The 22,046-nt window shown below is 42.2% G+C and overlaps 1 protein-coding gene across 1 annotated transcript in view; it reads left to right on the top strand.

The window, feature by feature from the left end:
- Positions 1–3,356: 3,356 nt before the first annotated feature.
- LOC121579397 (phosphoglycerate kinase) overlaps positions 3,357–22,046 on the top strand; it is a 28,347-nt gene continuing 9,657 nt past the window's right edge. Inside the window, exons 1-6 of the mRNA XM_041893971.2 lie at positions 3,357–3,545; positions 10,607–10,657; positions 10,758–10,913; positions 11,121–11,265; positions 20,138–20,241; positions 20,483–20,602. Coding sequence (XP_041749905.1) covers positions 3,481–3,545; positions 10,607–10,657; positions 10,758–10,913; positions 11,121–11,265; positions 20,138–20,241; positions 20,483–20,602 — 641 coding nt within the window. The 5' untranslated portion in view covers positions 3,357–3,480. The remainder of the gene's footprint in view (positions 3,546–10,606; positions 10,658–10,757; positions 10,914–11,120; positions 11,266–20,137; positions 20,242–20,482; positions 20,603–22,046) is intronic.

The raw sequence follows: 22,046 nt of genomic DNA, 5'->3' as shown, positions 1-22,046 counted from the left end.
TGGAACTCCCATCTCCAATAACTCAAGCAAACAGCAAAATTACTTTTAAAAAACGGATTAAACAACATCTCATGGAACGGCAGGGACTGTGAGGGGACACACACAAACCCACAGACATACACTAACACACACATTATCTTTTTTGTATTGTTTGTATATCATTGTATTTTACATTTGTGTGACTGTCCTTGTCTATTAGTGTATCAGCGTTTTTAACTTGTTGTGTTTTTTGTGGACCCCAGGAAGAGTAGCTACTGCTTCTGCAAAAGCTAATGGGGATCCAAATAAACAAATTCCTCAGGTGTTGAGCCCCAAATTAAATAGACTATGATATTAGTTAGTGCACATAAAGATGTATGTAATTCATCTTTATTGAACAGTTGGCGGATGAGTTGGAGGCACGCACAGTGATGTGGGTGTAACAGTATTGCTTCCGTCCCTCTCCTCGCCCCAACCTGGGCTTAAACCACGGACCCTCTGTACACATCGACAACAGTCACCCTCGAAGCATCGTTGCCTATCGCTACACAAAAGCCGCAGCCCTTGCTGGGTAAGGGAAACAGCTACTTCCAAAAGGCGTCAGCGTCGGTCCAGTCCTCGGGGGCCGGAGTGATGTCACACTTTTTCCCCCATCCCTAGTCAACACAGCTGATGAAACTAATTGCATTCTAAACTGAAGATCATGATTAGTTCATTATTGGAGTCAGATGTGTTAGCTAGCTAGGGCTGGGGCAAAAGTGTGACACCAATCAGGCCCCAAAGGACTAGAGTTGCCCATCCCTGGCCTAACGTGTCACCTGAAATTTAATTTTAGGAATGCCCATCTATGTGGTAGGCCTACCGTTTGTAAAACACCAACAACAAAAAAGAAGTCCAGACAGGACCAAAAAAAGACGTCCAAAAGACGTCGGCCTGTGCTTACTGGGGTGTAGCCAACCATGTCGGCCAGCAATGGAATTGTATGAATTCCCATCCTTGGGGTAGGCCCACTGTTTGTAAAACAGGCCATTGCATTGGCTTTATTTGTCCTGATTCCTGTGACTAATCAATTTGGCTATTTAAGCTCTGAATATCAGCTACCCAACTTTATCAGGAGGAGTTATCCTGAGCCTATTTGCAATGTGCTTACACAGCGGAAATGCAGAAGTATTTTCTTTTTTGCTATGATCAGCTCGTAAAAGATTTACTGATAAAAACTTGACACCACTGATCATGACAATTTAGCCCACAGGATGAAACTCCTGGACAGCAGTTGTGAGTAGCCTGATTGTCCATTTTATTTTGACCTGTCCTGTTTTTAGGATATGTTGTTTGTTGTCAGCAAATTTTTTATTTGATTGGGCGCCATTTAGGTTAGGCTATTTGATTGGAGAAACCTGCATGATGTAAAAAGTGTCTGTCTCATTACATTGTCATACATTTTATCACCAGCCTGTAGGCTACAGAAAAGGCCACAAACTATTTCTACCATATGCTATATCTGCTACATGATTTATATTAGATTATTTTTTTGACTGAATTTTGGTGGAGTGCCTCAGCGATGTCTCTCCAACAGCACCCTGGAGAGGCGCGCTGGGAATGGACAAGATAAATATTTTGTGTCCCTGCCTTTGACAAAGTGGGCACTGCTTATCATAGGGCAGCATCAGCACTCACCTAAAAAGCCCATATGCCACACTGGTTTAGAGAAATTGTCATTGTTTTTGGGCAGAATTATGTGAGGTTTTGTTGTTGTTGGAGGTGTGTCTTGGTCAGTGTAGTTCCAGAAAATGCCACCCTAATGAGTGGGCCTGCCCTGGTGACCAGGGGATTCTCTCTACCACATGCCAATGCCTCCATGGAACTCATAAGTGTAGCCTATTTTGGCAGTTCACAACATCCGCCGTACAGATGTGGAATGTGAGTGGAGGAAGCCAGCCGTGCCCAACAAGGTGCAGTCAGTGGAGGACCTTGCTAGGTTACTTGCTACTTGTCAGTAAGAGTTTGCATGGAGAAATGTGGAGGTCTTTCCCACCCTGCGCCTTGAGTGATTATGTCAAAGCTTGAGACAGGATGTGTAGTTCTGTATGATAGCCATATTAGCAGCTAATTAGCATTTCATTTTTGGGCGAATATACAGGCAAATATATTGATAAAAGTTACCTTGTCCGAGAGAGATTTGCACAGTTATCAAAATGTCACGTCAAGGTAAGCCTACACGTAACACTTACCTTATATGAAGTAGTTATAAAATCCCCTACGGAAATATGAATGATAGACAAACAATTGGAACCATTTCTGGGTTTTACCTCTAGGTTTAATGCTGGTCAGGGGGAGCAGGCGCTCCACGTTAAAAAAATGGGGACAAGAGATGTGAATTGTTTTGCTCTCAAGAAAAGGGTGCCATTGAAAGGAGTGATTACTGGGGTAGCGGTAAATGTGAAAGTTGACCAACTGAAGGGGAAGATTCCTGGTGTTTGTGATGCTCGTTGTTTGGTGAGACGCACAGGCTGGCGTGAGTGGTGAAACAGAAGAGTCGTTGTCTTTTCTTTTAAGTTTTGATGTTGAGTCTTTGCCTGATGAAGTGATGTTAGGATATATAAGTTATCCCGTACGAGCTTTTGTGCTGATTACATTACATTGTTACAGGTGTCAAGCTTATGGGCATGTGGTAGCAGTGTGTAGGAGGGGGGTTCCTAGGTGTGAGAAGTGTGCAGAAGGGCATGAGACAAAGGAATGTGTAGCATTGGGGAAAGTAGTGGTATGTGTTAATTGTAGGGGTGCCCATGGGGCTGGGGATCAGAAATGCCTGGTGCGAGAGAGGCAGGTTGAGGTTTCCAGGGTTAGAGTAGTGCAGAAGTTGTTATATGCTGAGGCAGTGAAGAAAGTAGAAGAAGGGGGAGGGATCCTGAGAGGAGTGGTATGAGTACTAGATCTCTACCAATACAGAGGGATAGGCCAACAAGTGATATATGCTTCAGTAAGATTGGATTTTTAGCGTTTATAGCAATGGTTATCGACTGTACTGCAGGGATGGAATGTAAGTTGCAGACAATTTAGATTGTGGTGGCAGCTGCATTTGGGTGTAGGAGACTTGACTAAAGAAGAGTTACAGGGTGTGTTGAGTGGTGGTGTCCTGTCCTTTCAGGCTGTTGGCCTGAGGTAGGACTAGATAGATTTAAATAGTGGAGTAGGGTGGTGGGTTTTAGTGAGTGTAGGGTTAGATGGTAGGGCATTTGTTGATTAAATATTATTATTTTCTTTTTTTTAAGCAAAGTATAAGGGAGTTATACTCCAGTCTAGTAGATGGCGGTAATGCAACATTAATTTGATGTCAACCGCCGTTAAACGTCATCGAAGAAGAACCCAATGGCAGCTAACGTCCCGCCCACCCGAAGTGCCTCGCTGCGCTAAGGTCATTTTCATTCGGTAACTACTCCGCATCAGCAGAGTGAGGTGAAGATCGGAACACAGTAAAGCTGGTGCAAGTAAAACATCAAAATGTCGCTGTCAAATAAACTCACCCTGGACAAGGTGGACGTAAAGGGGAAGCGCGTGATCATGAGGTGAGTTCCAGTTATGTCACTTCGAAGAGCCAGCGGAAAGGGGATTATACCATCGCAAGCAACCATCTTTGCCACGGTGATTCGTAACAAGATTGCTACGGAGTTGCCTGACAATTTACTTATCAAAATTTAAATCTCAATGAAAACGTCATTTTCACCAGTAAATGTGTGCTTGTTTTCTTTGGCAACCGTGGTATAAGCGGGATAAACGCCTCTGCACCTTATTTTTTATTTTATTCAACCTTTATTTAACTAGGCAAGTGAGTTAAGAACAAATTCTTATTTACAATGACGGCCTACACAATTATTGTCTAGGCTGTAAACTGCAGTGATGCAGGCTAATTTGAATAACCGCTCAAACGTCATGTTTTTCATGCCGAAATAAAGCCCTGATTATACAACCATTTGGATCAGTTATGGGTTTATTCTCCGTCAGTTTACAAGGTCCAGAAAATTACATTAGGCCACTCATATGGTATATTTTGTCAGGATGTATTGGCGTTTCTATGGTAGGCCTATGACACTGATATGTGCTGTCTGTCATGGATCATGTAGCCTATCCCAAGTCATCATTAACGTGGCCACCAGCATAGGCCTAAAAATCACTAATGCCATTATATTAAGCCAGGATTGGCCGAAGGACTGACATTAATATAATTAGTTTGTGGGGTTCTAAAAACAAATATGTAGTAAAATCTCATTCATTTACAGCATAGATTCTCTAAGGTCCTTCTCCATCTAATAGCCTAATGGGCCGAATTGTAGCTTGCAAATGACCTAGCAAATTCGAAGTGAAATTATTACATTCATTCGTTTTTTTAATTCTTCCATCACCTGCCGAATTAAAAACCTCATATGGCCCTACTTCTGAAAAAGTTAATCGGGACAGATATGCTGAAGTGGACTCGGCCCGAGTACCTTTAGCCGGAACCCAGAGTAATGTTATTCTGCCGGACTCGGGAAGAGCTCGGCCCATATGAAGTCCCCCGAGTCTCAAATGGAATAGGGTTGAACTCACCGTGTTGACTGGGAGCGCACTAAACAATGCACCGTGGTCGCTCAAAAAGGGTGGTCTAGGTCCGATTTAATTCGTACCGTGGTGCGGTTCGCTGCAGGTGAGAACCCAGTTCGGATCAAACACAGAAAGATAACCCTAGTCACGCATTATTATTGGTTTTTTGACTGCGAGCATTTGATGAAATACACGCAGTATCATAACTTGAGATCTATGAAACATTGTGAGTAGCAGAGCATTTACGAGTGCATCCGATACAGATTAGGGGAGATGGGGGCTATACCGGGGATATAGGCTACTGAATACATGTATAGCCATTCGCGTCGCAGTTAAAGCGGCTATTGCCTGGTTTCCGCCCTCATGTTGTTGGAAGACCAAAGCGAAAGTAATACTTCATGATAATCATAAATAGATTTAACTTGAGCGTTTTTGTCCAATAAACAAATGTATTGCATGGACACGTGGTTATGTTAGAAGTATTTTAGTTCGTTTTACTTTTGTCAATGTGAAATTAACTGGACCAAATGAGAGAAAAAAATACAATGTAACAAATAGTGAAACTCTGATTCCAACTATAGCTCAAAACTATTTGAAAACGCCCTTAGACTGTGATACTTCTTGTTCACAGTCTGGGATTAATGCAATAGCTACATTTGTTTGGAATTTTCTCACAAGCTCTACAAGCCAGAATGTTGAATAAAATGTAATTACTGAACTAGTTGCCTTTGCAGTTCGTCCTTTTGTGGGTAGGAATTTGATTTTTAAAAATATATATATCCACAGGAAAGTATTATTAAACCGATTTCTATCACCTGGCACATGCACAACATGATGTAAATAAGTGCACGAGCTCGGCACGTAGGCATGCATCTTGTGCAGGTATTTGCATCGTGTGCGCATTTTTCGGGTGGTTGACATCTGGTCGCACTACCAGTGCTTTGAAAAGTTGGGTAAATAATTATTTCCTGTTGATATTTTGTCAAAAATTTCACCCTATATAAATCAACGTTTATTGGTCATATACACAGCTAAGCAGATGTTATAGCAGGTGGAGCGAAATGCTTATGTTACTATCTCCTAACAATGCAGTAAAATGTCAATCAAGTACACAAAATTAAATGTGGATATATACAATTTATTTTTGTGTACTTGATTGACATATATATATAAAAAATAAAGGTCGGAATGAATCTAATTACAACCGAAATTGCACTAACAGTAATCCAAATGCAATCTATACATATGTACACCGGATGAATTTACACAAGATACAGTATAAGAATGGTAGGTACAGCAGTAAATATATTAGTGAGCTATGTCAAGAATCCAGTATATAAATATGCAGTGTGTGTATAAACAGTGTAACTAAAATCCAATGTACAGTAGTAGAAGTATTAGAATTAGCTATGTCGAGAATACAGTAGTTTTTAAATACAGTGTGAAACGGGAAGTGTCCAGTGGTTCAATGTCTCTATAACATGGGACAGTAGCGTTGGCTGTGTGTGTGTAAGAACCAACCCGACGGACAATCGGCAGAGTAAGTTCAAATGGAATTTATATTAAATATTTGTGACACACAGTGGACGTGAAGCTAGCTTTTCCGGTTTTGACAATGTATTTTTGCGCGCCAATGATGTCCAAGAGGGTTGTCACTAGTGAACACTGCCATGGTTATAAACCCTGCCTATTTCTACAATTTCTCTTCTTAAAATATTTTTAAAACTCTAACCTTCAAGGAAAACTCCACCCAAAAACTATATATTTGGTATTTGTTTCATTAGTCCATTGTTGATGTGGACCCAAAATGTTTTGCATGTCAGCAATCAAGTTTTTATATGTAACTTTCAAAATACAGAACTTTGTCCCGTATGATGTATTTTGCAGGAAGTTTACATACACTCAATTAGTATTTGGTAGCATTGCCTTTAAATTGTTTTGGGTAGCATTCCACAAGCTTCCCACAATAAGTTGGGTGAATTTTGGCCCATTCCTCCTGACAGAGCTGGTGTAACTGAGTCAGGTTTGTAGGCCTCCTTGCTCGCACACGCTCTTTCAGTTCTGCCCACAGATTTTCTATAGGATTGAGGTCATGGCTTTGTGATGGCCACTCCAATACCTTTGTTGTCCTTAAGCCATTTTGCCACAACTTTGGAAGTATGCTTGAGGTCATTGTCCATTTGGAAGACCCATTTGCGACCAACCTTTAACTTCCTGACTGATGTCTTGAGATGTTGCTTCAATACATCCACATAATTTTCCTTCCTCATGATGCCATCTATTTTGTGAAGTGCACTAGACCCTCCTGCAGCAAAGCACCCCCACAGCATGATGCTGCCACCCCCGTGCTTCACAGTTGGGATGGAGTTCTTCGGCTTGCAAGCCGCCCCCTTTTTCCTCCAAACATAACGATGTTCGTTATGGCCAAACAGATAATGGCAAACAGTTCTATTTGTGTTTCACACATTCTCTACCAAAGCGCTCATAGCATTGTCCCAATCCCACTGAAACCCAAAATCCTGACTCCTGTCTCGCATGAAAATTCCTAAATTTATTCTGTATTCCATAGGTTGCATTATTAAAGCACGTCTTTCGCCTATGCATGTCAAAATACCGCTAGAACATTGGTCAATGCTATCCAAGATCCTTGGGACGTCCCTACCTTAACCTCTACCCTAACCTTAACCATGAACCATTTTACATTTCAACTTCAATGGGGTTGGGGACGTCCCAAGGATACCGGAAAGCACGGACCCTATAAAATGTCCCCCACTTCTCAGCGCTGTCTCGTACTTTCTGCCCATATGAGCGCTTTGGTAGAGAATGTGTGATCAACAAACGGTATGAGAGTAGATATGGATATTTTTTAAACTGACTTGATCCCCGTTAAGATACCTTGATATTTAAACTATTTACGCACTTCACCACCCTGTTATTCATGAGCTGATCTGCTGCCTATCTGTATAATCATCAACTCCATTTAGCCAAATATAGGAGATATTCTGTCATTAGTTGGAGGTTATCTAGCAAGACTAGCAACTTTGGTCATTTAACTTTTGTTTGACTGCCGTTACAAAGTTTGTGATTTGACAACGCTATAGCCTACTCGGAGTGCGCTCTGTGCTGAAATGCGCTGAATTAATTGAGGAAGATAACGCTCTGAATTGATTAACGGCCTGTTTTGCAATTCACAACAATGTCATTGGCGATCAAAGATAGTTACTCTTATCTATCATTACTAAATATCAGTTTAATTTGCTCTGAAATCTTTAGTGGCACAGCCGACAAGATGGTGCAGCACCCCTGTGTTTGTCACTGCATTTCATTTCAATACTCAGCCCAGTGTCATAAACTAGGTTTCCATCCAATTGGCGACAGATTTTCATGTGATTATTCTAAAATCTGCATGAAAACAATATGCATTTTCCCACCAGAGGTGTTACCATCAAATGGAATTATTGCAGATAAAAGGCTGTGCGTGAAGGCAGTGCACATACAACCTTTTGCAGTTAAATACCCATGTACCGAATAAAAAATAAAGTTAAATGGGTTTCCATCACATTTTCAACTTCTCACAAAAATGTTTGCGTTTATATAGCGAGTGTGCCCACTCTGGTATTGGCACGTGCGCTGTTGGCTAGAGCGCACGTATATAGCATACATGATGAGATTATTATGGACAAAAGAGCAATATTATTTTTATTTGTCAAACTGCAGCCAAGTATCGATTATTAGTACCAGAATAAGACCCTCAATATTTATTGGAAAGGCTCATCACCTTTCAATTTCACCACCCTGTGAAGTTCATCATAACTTATTTACATTAATCTGTAGCCTAATAAGATGCATGTTTTCCCGAAGAGTCGTAGTGGGATGACCACAAATGTCATCGCGTGACTCCAAGTTTACTTCGATATGATGGTTATTATATCAATATTTGCGCATAAAAGCATATCCACCAATTTATTTAACGCATCATTAGTTTTACCGACACAAAAATATCCCACCTTGTATTTTGTTTTGTCGACATTTGGAAAGTTTCCATCAGGCCTGTCATGAAATGTTTTATTCGACATGTACTTTACTCACATAAAAAGGTTGGATGGAACCCTGGGTAGTGACACATTTTGATAATGCTCAAAACCAGGGGTTAGAATCAGAATCAATTTCCAATCATTTCGTTCTGAACAGAACCATATTTTTTTTGTTCTGTTCCAATCAGCTAAATAAAGTTATGAACTGATTCGAACCCCAAAAAAAGTAGGTTTATATCGTTCCTTTGTAAACCTCTGGAATCGATATATATATATATATATATATATATATATATATATATATATATATATATATTTTTTTTTGTACATTTAGCTCGACATTAAATTACTTCACCAATGGATAGATCAGCTTGCTATGGAGCGTGCAAGCAATGCATTGGACAGACAAATGCAACTGATGCGGTGGGCATGAAGCGCTGGGCATCTTGTTGTATTGACATGTAGTATCTGAATTAGGCCCACAGAATTATACCTACGGAGGAGCGGCTTGTATGAAGGAACTTTGAATGTCTTTGAACTTCAGAGAGTTGGCTTAACTAACGTTGGACCAGAGCTAGCCCTTGATCATGACTCTCAGTTCCATTAGATTACACATAATGCCGCCAAGAGTTTGAGAGCTAGACCAGCGCTAGCTTGCTAACAAGGTTGTGTGTGCAGAGCGGCATCAGAATAAAAATAAAAACATGTCTTACCTTTTTGTAGTTAATAAATCCAATGTGATAACTATAGTATCCTTAACTAACATTGAAGAAGTTAATCCATTGTTCTCTAATTAAAAATCTCTCCCTAATTTCTGGATTGTGCCTGTAATGTCAGTAGCTACAGTAGACTATGCATGATTCGGGGGGAGGGTCAGGTAGCCTACACGCACACTGGCCACCCCTCAGAGCCTGGTTCCTCTCTAGGTTTCTTCCTAGGTTTCTGCCTTTTCTAGGGAGTTTTTCCTAGCCACCGTGCTTCTACATCAAATCAAATTGTATTTGTCACATAAACGTGTTTAGCGGATGTTATAGCTGGTGTAGTGAAATGCTTGTGCTTCTAGCTCCGACAGTGCAGTAATATCTAACAATTACACAACATATACCCAATACACACAAAAAAGTAAGGAATGGGATTTAAGAATATATACATATATGGACAAGCAATGACAGAGCGGCATGGACTAAGATACAGAAGAATATTATAGAATAGAATGCAGTATATAGATATGAGATGAGTAGTGCAAGATATGTAAACATTGTTAAAGTGACTAGTGTTCCATTTCTTAAAGTGGCCAGTGATTTCAATAGGCAGCAGCAGCCTCTAATGTGCTAGTGATGGCTATTTAACAGTGATGGCCTTGAGATAGAAGCTGTTTTTCATTCTCTCGTTCCCAGCTTTGATGCACCTGTACTGACCTCGCCTTCTGGATGATAGCGGGGTGAACAGGCAGTGGCTCAGGTGGTTGATGTCCTTGATGATCTTTTTGGCCTTCCTGTGACATCGGGTGCTGTATGTGTCTTGGAGGGCGGGTAGTTTGCCCCCAATAATGTGTTCGGCAGACCGCACCACCCTCTGGAGAGCCCTGCGGTTGTGGCCGGTGCAGTTGCCGTACCAGGCGGTGATACAGCCCGACAGGATGCTCTCAATTGTGCATCTGCATTGCTTGCTGTTTGGGGTTTTAGGCTGGGTTTCTGTATAGCACTTTGTGACATCTGCTGATGTAAAAAGAGCTTTATAAATACATTTGATTGATTGGCAAAGGTTTTCAGCTGGCAGGCATGCAGACACTGGAATACGTTTCTGAGTGACAGTGAGGGCTTTGCATAGGCGCTTTGTTGCATTTTTTGTGGGACTGGAAAAAAACACCCTGAACATAAAATAACATTATTAACTGGTTCCCATGCTTTTAAAATAACAGTTCTGTTCCGGAACAGTATAGATCACTTTTGTTCTCGGTTCTGTTCCTCAACATTTCTGTTCACTGAAAAATGTTTGACATTTCTCTTTTGCAGGGTTGATTTCAATGTGCCCATGAAAGACCATAAAATCACAAACAACCAGAGGTAATGATGAGCTTGTTTTCATTTGATCATCTATTAGTAATACACATGATTAGGAGCCTTATTCCAGCCTTTGCTCATACTTTGTACCTGTGTATTCCAGGATCAAGGCTGCTGTCCCCACCATCAAGCACTGTTTGGATCATGGGGCCAAGGCCGTGGTGCTGATGAGCCACTTGGGTCGTCCTGATGGGAACCCCATGCCCGACAAATTCTCCCTGGAGCCCGTGGCCGCCGAGCTCAAGAGCCTGCTGGGCAAGTGAGTGAGACCTCCTGGCTTCTTCCATGGCCCTTCATAGCTAGCTATTACCATGCTCCAAGTGAAAGATTACTCTACTTGTCTCAATGAATGAATCATAATTGTCATTTTGGAAATATTTGGGTTCTTTGTACTCAGTCAGTGTTTCATTATGGAGCCCAATAAAGTACTCAGATGTGCACGTGTTTGCTTTGCACTCATTTTCAGGGACGTGCACTTCCTGAAGGACTGTGTGGGTCCCGATGTAGAGCAGGCCTGCGCCGACCCCGCAGCTGGTTCCGTCATCCTCCTGGAGAACCTGAGGTTTCACGTCGCTGAGGAGGGCAAGGGCAAGGATGCCTCCGGAAACAAGGTGGGTGCATGGCAACGGCTGCAGCCGCAGTAGCCATTCCCAGAGGCCCTTTCTATTTACATAAATAGAGGACTCCTGCCCTGCAGAGTCCCAAGCTGCAGCTGCGTCACTGTCCTGTGGTGTTAGCGTCAGCAGAGCCGCCAAGGGCAACGCAGAGAAGAAAATAGAGCCAAGCTTGCAGTGGCATGAGTCACCAGTCAGACATCTGACCTGAAAAGCAAGAATTTTGCAGTTTGAGACCAGGGTAGAGAAAATGGTGTCTTATCTCATCTGTTTGAGAAGCACATCTGCAATTACATCCATACTAGGGGGATTCCTCATGAAACTAGAACAAAAAAATACCATGATTTTGGGGATTTTCACATTTATTTAATCCATATAAGGGTCCTTTGTAGGGAGGATTGTTGACACACTGAGTGTACAAAACATTAAGAACACCTGCTCTTTCTATGACAGACTATCCAGGTGAAAGCTATGATCCCTTATTGATGTCACTTGTTAAATCCACTTCAATCAGTGTAGATGAAGGGGAGAAGACCGGTTAAAGGATTTTTTAATCTTGAGACAATTGAGACATGGGTTGTGTATGTGTGCCATTCAGAGGATGAATTGGCGCTTTAAACGGGTTATGGTAGTAGGTGCCAGGCACACCGGTTTGTGTAAAGAACTGCAAAGCTGCTGGGTTTTTCACGCTCAACAGTTTCCTGTGTGTATCAAGAATGGTCCACCAACAAAAGGACATCCAGCCAATTTGACACAACTGTGGGAAGCATAGGAGTCAACATGGGCCAGCATCCCTGTGGAATGCTTGACACCTTGTAGAGTCCATGCCCCAACGAATTGAGGCTGTTCTGAGGGCAAAAGGGGGGGCAGGGAGTGCAACTCAATATTAGAAAGGTGTTCCTAGTGTTAGATTCTAAATAAACTGTTTTAAAAAACTAACGGACAACTAGTCAAAGCTCAAACCAAGTTTATTCACCCACTGGGTCAAACAGCTGCATAAGACAAAGACGTGTTTACACGAGTACATATATTTATACCCTCTACTGGGTGGAGTCAACTCCTTGCACATCTAGACAGCCAATACATCTCTGTTGCTAGGCAGGAACTTAAGTGATGTGTGTAATAAAACTGTTCCTTCTCCCTTATCTAACCTGACCTGACCTCAGCCCACATTCCTCACTAATCCACAGCTATCCAACCTTATCAGTGACGCAACCAAGTGATTGCCTTTTCCCTTACTTAGTAAGTTTCCAGACCCATACTTCTTATCCACCCTCCATTGACCCCACCATCAACATTCCTCATACAGTGGGGAGAACAAGTATTTGATACACTGCTGATTTTGCAGGTTTTCCTACTTACAAAGCATGTAGAGGTCTGTAATTTTTATCATAGGTACACTTCAACTGTGAGAGACGGAATCTAAAACAAAAATCCAGAAAATCACATTGTATGATTTTTAAGTAATTAATTGATACATCAGAAAAGCAGAACTTAATATTTGGTACAGAAACCTTTATTTGCAATTACAGAGATCATACGTTTCCTGTAGGTCTTGACCAGGTTTGCACACACTGCAGCAGGGATTTTGGCCCACTCCTCCATACAGACCTTCTCCAGATCCTTCAGGTTTCAGGGCTGTCGCTGGGCAATACGGACTTTCAGCTCCCTCCAAAGATTTTCTATTGGGTTCAGGTCTGGAGACTGGCTAGGCCACTCCAGGACCTTGAGATGCTTCTTACGGAGCCACTCCTTAGTTGCCCTGGCTTTGTGTTTCGGGTCGTTGTCATGCTGGAAGACCCAGCCACGACCCATCTTCAATGCTCTTACTGAGGGAAGGAGGTTGTTGGCTAAGATCTCGCGATACATGGCCCAATCCATCCTCCCCTCAATACGGTGCAGTCGTCCTGTCCCCTTTGCAGAAAAGCATCCCCAAAGAATGATGTTTCCACCTCCATGCTTCACGGTTGGCATGGTGTTCTTGGGGTTGTACTCATCCTTCTTCTTCCTCCAAACACGGCGAGTGGAGTTTAGACCAAAAAGCTCTATTTTTGTCTCATCAGACCACATGACCTTCTCCCATTCCTCCTCTGGATCATCCAGATGGTCATTGGCAAACTTCAGATGGGCCTGGACATGCGCTGGCTTGAGCAGTGGGACCTTGCGTGCACTGCAGGATTTTAATCCATGACGGCGTAGTGTGTTACTATTGGTTTTCTTTGAGACTGTGGTCCCAGCTCTCTTCAGGTCATTGACCAGGTCCTGCCGTGTAGTTCTGGGCTGATCCCTCACCTTCCTCATGATCATTGATGCCCCACGAGGTGAGATCTTGCATGGAGCCCCAGACCGAGGGTGATTGACCGTCATCTTGAACTTCTTCCATTTTCTAATAATTGCGCCAACAATTGCCTTCTCACCAAGCTGCTTGCCTATTGTCCTGTAGCCCATCCCAGCCTTGTGCAGGTCTACAATTTTATCCCTGATGTCCTTACACAGCTCTCTGGTCTTGGCCATTGTGGAGAGGTTGGAGTCTGTTTGATTGAGTGTGTGGACAGGTGTCTTTTATACAGGTAACGAGTTCAAACAGGTGCAGTTAATACAGGTAATGAGTGGAGAACAGGAGGGCTTCTTAAAGAAAAACTAACAGGTCTGTGAGAGCCGGAATTCTTACTGGTTGGTAGCTGATCAAATACTTATGTCATGCAATAAAATGCAAATTAATTACTTAAAAATCATACAATGTGATTTTCTGGATTTTTGTTTTAGATTCCGTCTCTCACAGTTGAAGTGTACCTATGATAAAAAATACAGACCTCTACATGCTTTGTAAGTAGGAAAACCTGCAAAATCGGCAGTGTATCAAATACTTGTTCTCCCCACTGTACATGTAACCATTAACTTCTAGCATAGCAGGTATTTCAAATTAGAACCCAACACTAGTGTTTGGTATACTCAGTGTATATTTGACATGTTGTATCTTAACACATAATTGAGAAATCATTAATTGAAGTTTTATATTTGTGACATTTTGGCCTTACCCAGGCCTCCTTTAAGACTCCATAATGTTTCATCTGTAGGTTCTGGAAAGCAAACATTGATGCCATATGAACCGTTACCGCATCCACTGTAATATGAGTAGTATTTTGATTTCAATAACACATTTCTTACATTAAATTATGATTAGTGAAAATATAAACATTAATATTGAAAATATACACATTTTTGATTAGACACATTTTTCAATATATTGTTGAACATAATATATGCTACGGGCAAATCAAAGTTCCAGAGTGGGATTTCTGCTACTTTTAATTATGATCCAATTTGTAAACATTACCAACCGAGTGAATGTGAAAATAGATTCAAAATGGTCACCCTCTGCTGGGGATTTGCAGGATGTGCAATGATACAAGTAAAAGGAGGGCTGTGATTGGTTACATTGATTGTCTACTATGGCAATTTCTCTGTATAAAATGGGCCATAACTTTAAAACCAGCAGAGATCCCACTCTGGAACGTTGATATGCCCGTAGAGTTTATTATGTTCAACGATATACAAATAAATTGGCAATCCTTCCTCCAAAGGACCCTTATATTATTAACTGTTGTGAAAATCCCCAAATTCATGGTCTTTTTTTTTTCTTCTGGTTTCGTGAGGAATCACCCACTACAACAGTCAGCGACTCTTAAGAAGGTTGCACCTCTGAGAGTATTATGTCAATGCATAGGTTACTTCTACCCCTACCACCTCCATCTCCTCTCATACAGCCGAGGTGCAGCCCTGACCTGCTGACATTTTTGAGTTAAGGGTAGTGTGTTGTCCCGGGCAGAGCGTGTTGCTTTTCTTGTCATGTGAGCCCTGGCTGGTATGCAGCCCTTAGAGGGGGCAGAGGAGATGGGAAAGGGGGCAGCTGTCGACCTTTCACAAGGTCCCTCGTTGGCTGGGTTGTGGCAGGCGACAGAGTAGGTAAGCCTAGATGTTACCACTGATTTGGGGTCGGCTCTTTTTTAATTCAACTTGGTTAAGGTTAGGATTGTGGGTAGCGTAATCTGATCCCAGGTCTGTGGTTAAGGGCAAGTTCTATGATGACCTAGTTGAACTGCTCTTGTGCCAACGCCTGGCATTTGGATGTGACACCACAGATCAGCGTTGACCTTTCTGTGAAAGAGTTTATAAACTTAGCCTGCTAAAGTGCAGTAGGAACCTGATCTAAAGTACATACAGTATATTCACATACAGTACCCTGATCATGCAGTCACCTCCACTGGCATCACTGCGGTATATTCACCATGTGCTCTTATAGATACACTGTATAGAATCGAAGCACCGCTGCAATGCGTTATTTTATCTCAGCGACTCTTTCGTCCGCGCGCCCGTGTGTGCGTGATTAACTGGGGAACTATGCATGGCTTCGTTGCTCCGTGGGAAACTTGTAAAGGCTCTCATATCTCTTCCGTGGGGAAAATCAGTTAAACATGTCTGAAGGCTCTCATATATTGGCTCACTTAAGCCCTAAAATAAATGTGTTCATATATTGTATAAAATAAATAAATAAAAATGCGCTGCATTCATTGCATGCCTTTTCGACAGAATAAATAAAACAGGGTTGGGTTAATAACTAGAAAAATTTAATCCATAAGCCTACTAATACATTCATTAATTAAAAACCTTCACATAAAGAAATGTTATTTCAACCTTGTAATAATTCATTTTCTTTCAATTTGATATATAGAATCTAATGATCAATATAATAAAACTAGGCCTATGATATTTCCTTGAATTGGCCTAGCCTACTCAAACATCATAATTGGCTTTAGCAAGGGCTTTGCAGATTCATAAATTTTTTAGGATTCAGTTTAGGCTAATTATTAGAGATTCTGCACCACTGTTTGTCGGCAGCACACTAAATCTTTCAATCGATTGGAGGAGTATTAGGCTGTAGTGATAATAGCCTATGTAAAGTCTGTATCAATAGGCTAGCAGTTGCATTTTTTTGATATGAAAAGGAGAGGGGAAATATTACTGACCTGGACACATAGGAAAGTGTCCAGATGACTGAGTAGGCTAGGTGTGAATGTTCTGAAAGATTAATCATCTGAATACGAAACCCACCGACCCCTTATGGGCCATCAGCGGGACAAAAGTCTTGCTGAGTCTATGAGATTGTGTTCATAATGATATGTTAGGCTATGCCGTTAAACCCCTTTTCATGGGCACACAAATCCAAAATGATGTATGCAATTGCAAAATCGAACACTTTGAACCAAAAGTCACCTCTAACTTGCGTGGTTCTTCAATAGGCTATGCATAGTCTAATAGACCTTACTTGTTGGGTGCGCATTTGGTATCCAGCTGTTTAGTTAGGCGTAGTGAAATTGTCGACCATCATCAGCTGATCCAGGAAATATTTTTGGGAATGAGAGTCAAGTGACAAACCGCTGTTGTGATAGGCCTATAGCACACAGTGCGAAAACAGCCAGTGCGGGAAAGTCCAGAATATTTTGATGTCTCGTTGAAGACAGTTGTGATCCACGTTGGATCACAATACAATATGGTGAATTTGAATGATGTAAATAATGATAATAGTGAGAGCCCTGTACTAGATGGACCCGGATCCCTTTAATCATAGAGGCTATTGTTACTTTGTGTCTCTAAAATCACAATGTTTCCATTTCTGTTCTCATGTGACAGTCTTTAAAAAAAATTGAAAATACCAAATGTCGGCCTTTTATCAGATCTGAATATTTTCGCTTGATCTGTTTATTTTAATACATTCTGTAGCCTATGCTATAAAATATAATATTCTGCCTATATGAACACATTTATTTTAGGCCATACCCTAAAGAACAGCTACATGATTTCATGAAAAGCAGCAAACGCACAGTTTCACATTCTTCAATAAAAGATTCAGAAACTGGAAAAAGGCTACAGCTCCCTTCAGTTTCCCCGCCAAATAGGCTTACATGAAACTCAATGTATCTCAACGATGTTGAGTGCAGGGGGGGGTTTGTACGCAACGTAGTACTTTCCACAAAAAGTTTTGCTCTACAAAAAGACACGTAAGCGTATAGAAATGGCTCTTCAAAGAACATGGATTAGTCTCTCCTGGCCCATAGGCTACTTTCAGTGTGAGCGACCCTCTAACATGAAGTTGTTAATTAAATTAAATTAATTGGTCATTTAGCAGACGCTCTTATCCAGAGCGACTTACAGGAGCAATTTTAGGGTTAAGTGCCTTGCTCAAGGGCACATCGACAGATTTTTCACCTAGTCGGCTCAGGGATTAGGACCAGCGACCTTTCGGTTACTGGCACAACGCTCTTACCCACTAAGCCACCTGCCGCCCTTCAAGTTGTAAAATATAAAACGTCCCTTTTATGTTCAGTAATGATCTAAGTGTGGAGGCCAGTGTTTTTTCTCTTGAAGTTTGGAGCATTTGTGTAAATCACCTTACCGTTGTATCATGCCTTGTGTGTTGAGCCGCTGAATAGTCTTGCATCACTACTCATATGTGCCACACTGGTGGAGTTAATGCAGGCACAGCTTTACCTAGTGGCTTCTAGAGCAGGGTTTCTCAAACTCTGACCTGCTCCCCCCTCCCCCCTTGGTGCACACTTTGGTTTTTGACCTAGCACTACACAGCTGATTCAAATAACCAACACATCAAGCTTTGATTATTTGAATCAGCTGTGTAGTGCTAAGGCAAAAACCAAAATGTGCACCCAGGGGGGGCCCCAGGACAGAGTTTGGGAAACCCAGGCCTAGAGGTGTAGTGCATGAGAGAATTCAGAGCGCACATTTGCACAAAAATGGCCGCAGACATTCATGGATGGATGATGGATCCCCTCACTGTTCTGGCTGCAGGGGGAAGGCAAAGAAGTACTGCCTGAAGCTCAAAGGGAGTTCCTCCTAAACTTCCTGAAGAAGCCACCAGGTGCCCAGAGATGTGAGATGGAAAAATGGTCAATGGAGCTATGGAAAGCTCTAAATAACATGATGGATGTGGCGCTAGACAATCACCAAAAGGCCTGGCAATCAGAACCGGATGTGTTGGCCAGGAGTAGTACTTTACAGTGTATTGTCAGCATGGAGAATGGACATTTACTCACCCAGTCCCCTGAGCAAGAAGGGGCTGGGTTTGGGCAAGAAGTCAAAGGTTCTGTCAGCAAACCAGAAAATGAGCTAAAGGCTCCGCTAACTGCTGAAGCTGAGAAGAGGAAGAAGGCTGAAGAAAGCCTGCTGAAACAGAAAGAGCAACAGCGAGCCACCAAGCTGGAGAAGTATTGGAAGGGGACTTTGCAGGAGCTGCAAACTTTGAAACAGGTAAATATAAGAAAATGTGCTCCACACGATGAAGCTGAAGACTTGAAGAGGAGGCTGAACATTCTTCAAGATCTCCTGTGCAAAACTGAAGAGGAGAAAAAGTGTCTTCAAGAAGAGGTTGATGACCTCAATGAAGAATGCACAGTCCAAGGAAAGTGCATTGAGAACTTGAAGCGGGAGAGGAGTGAGCTACAGGCCAAAGTGGGTGAACTGGTGCAGGTACCCGAGGGTCAAGATGAAGAAACCCAGATTGGTGAGTCTTATACTGTTCCTCAAGATGTAAGCTGCCAAACCAGCACATTAATAGATGGTCACAGCCAGACGGACGCCCCACCAGATTTGATCTCTGTGAGTAGCCAGACTGACAGGCTTGATGAATCTCATAAGAATGATGCATCTCAAAACTGCCGATCCCATGCTGATGTTAACCATGATGCATGTGAGTGTGACCCCAGTGCAATGCTGAAGGCCCAGTGCACTCAAGAAGAAGAGTGGTGGTGGGATGCTGAGCGGGAGATGGAAGATGAGTGCCAAACGTCGAACTACCTGGAACCCACTAACTTGGTGAGTGAATCCATTTCATATGGTAATGTTTCTTATGGGAAACATTCAGAACCAAAGATGGCAAATGAAGAGACATGAATGACTAACCACCATGGAATAGAGTCTCACCTCCCACACCCCAAGGTTGCAGCTGCCAGCCAGGAGGAGCCCTGGTACCAAAGTCGCCACAACAAAGATGGCCGCTCGGAAAGATTGGACCAAGTTTGGACCATTTCTGTAAACCACCTTTTCATTTTATAAATATACCAGCTTTTGCCTGGTTTTGAACCATGCCTTATGTGTTGCGCCTCTGAATTGTCTCGCATCACTATCCACCTATGTGCCACACCTAGTGATCTGCCACATGTATTATAGACCATTAATACAGTTGATCAACTGCCATCAGAACAGCCTCAATTTGTCGGGCATGGACTCTACAAGGTGTCAAGCATTCCACAGGGATGCTGGCCCATTTTGACTCCAATGCTTCCCACAGTTGTCAGGTTGGCTGGATGTCCTTTGGGTGGTTCTTGATACACACAGGTAACTGAGCGTGAAAAAACCAGCAGCTGTGCATTTCTTGACACACTCAAACTGGTGCGCTGAATGGCACACTTACACAATCCATGTCTCCATTTTTCTCAAGGCATAAAAATCCTTCTTTAAACTCTCTTCCCCTTCATCTACACTGATTGAAGGCGATAAGGGATCATAGCTTTCACCTGGATTTACCAAGTCAGTCTGTCATGGAAAGAGCAGTTTTGTACACTCAGTGTAGATATGGGTCATATTGTTGAATTTGCAAAATTAACAATGTTCTATAACTTCACATGAAGAATGACTAGGCATCGATACCATCTATATGAATAAATGAGGCCTCTCTGTATACCGCACAATGGGCCGTACAGCTCTGTATTCTAGATGTAATAGAGCCTGTTGGTTGTAACCTGAGCCCTCTGCCGTCTATAACAATGTGTCCTATCCTTTCTCCTTTCTCTGCTAGACCAAAGCAACCCAGGAGCAGATTGATTCCTTCAGAGCCTCTCTGTCTAAACTGGGAGATGTCTACATCAACGATGCCTTCGGCACAGCACACAGAGCCCACAGGTAGGGTCACTGGACACTACTGTGGAGTGATGATGATTGTCCTTCAAGAGGAAATTATTTTTCTGTCAAATCACTCATTGCCACTCAGTGTCTCCTAGTTTCCTTCGTCTTCTTCCCTTCTTTCTACCTCTCTTCCTCTCTTTTTCTGTCTCCCTGCTTCTGTTTCTCGCACTGCTTTTCCTATCCCTTACTTTCTCTCCTGTTCTCCCCTTACCCGCATACCCGCCTCTCCCTCTCCCAGCTCCATGGTTGGAGTGAACCTGTCCCAGAAGGCTGCAGGTTTCCTGATGAAGAAGGAGCTGGACTACTTTGCCATGGCTCTGGAGAAACCAGCCAGGCCCTTTCTGGCCATCCTCGGAGGGTAAGTAACTGGTCCAGAGACAGTTTGGTGGTTTAGTTTAACATGGCTCTGGTTATGGATGGTGCTGGGATAGCACATCGGTGATCAATTAGGAATAAAGTACCCAGAGGCCTGCATCTGCTTCTCTGGTATCACTCTATTGAGCACTGGCTCTTCAACTAGCTCTCCAGCTAAAATAGACTTCATCTAGTCTATTATAGGCACAATAAAAGCCATGCAACCTCACTTAAATATTTATCTCACACTCTCGCTCTCTTTCACTCTTTCTATTCTCTGCCACTCATTCCCTCACTCAATCTCTCTTTTTCTCTGATATATCAGCCTTGGGCTGTTGTAGTTTCATACTCAAGTGCAGTGCTTTAATGTCTCTCTTAAATACAGAAGAGGCAATCCAGGAATAGAGACCTTAACACAAAACCGCTGAGCCTCGAGGGACCCCCTTTCAAGCTAATGAGCAGTCATTTTGACTGCAACATTCTAACAGTGTAATTAATACATTTCATATATGCTATTGCGAAAATAATCATTTGGTTGTTTTTTATGAACATTAGAATACGATTATTTTATTTCAAATAAAACAATAGCTTTTTCATTTGTTTTTGTTACTGTAGGCTATAAGTAAAAACAAAACAGCACAAAAAACTATTTTTCAATAAATTGTATTTGTGTAGTGTCCATTGTTACAACTATGAAACAAAAAGTGTATGTATTAGAACATGGTGACAGCTTTTTATAATGACAAAATAAAAAAAATACCGCAACCACCAAGACGCATGGTCAGCAAGATGCGCGGTCAAATGAAAACATCAGTAACCTAAAATCACTATAAGCGCCTAGTGTGCTTGATAAATAGTAAAAATCTGCACAAAATCAATAATGGCATTATAATGAATGTGTCGATATGACAGCAGTCAAAAATGGTCTATTTATTTGTTGGATACCATAGCGAATTTGTCTGTTTCTTTGTCATCAAAATGGAGGTAACGCATGATCTCTCTGAAGCGATCCCGTGACATGGTTTCTCCAAAGAAAAGTATCCCATAGATATCTGACCAGAAGCTCTCCATATAGAAGCTCTTTACACCGAATGCTCCACGGACATACAGGATTGAAATGAACGCTTCCAGCTCATCAACAGTCAGATCCCAGGCAGTGTCTCCTTACTCCGTGTGCACCTTAGCCACAGTCCCTGAATGCTGTAGCATGTCCATGTCACATAAACAATGACAGATGGTGAGTGCATTGCTGATATTGTTTTTTGCTTGAGATGTATGACCTGCGCGCTTAGTGATGAGATTTTGTGCTGATAATTGGCCCATTGCATTGTCACTGGCTTGTTCTATCTAAACGGTGCTGTCCGTTCCTCTCTCCTGTCTCACTGTTTCATTTGGTAGTGGCACGGGCACCTGCTTAGTGCGCACCGTTCTGCCTTTTTTGCGCTTAG

This window comes from Coregonus clupeaformis, chromosome 13, assembly GCF_020615455.1.
Source record: "Coregonus clupeaformis isolate EN_2021a chromosome 13, ASM2061545v1, whole genome shotgun sequence".
Lineage (NCBI taxonomy): Eukaryota > Metazoa > Chordata > Actinopteri > Salmoniformes > Salmonidae > Coregonus > Coregonus clupeaformis.
Note: the sequence above shows the minus strand (reverse complement) of the source record. Positions and strands in the feature narration are given on the sequence as shown.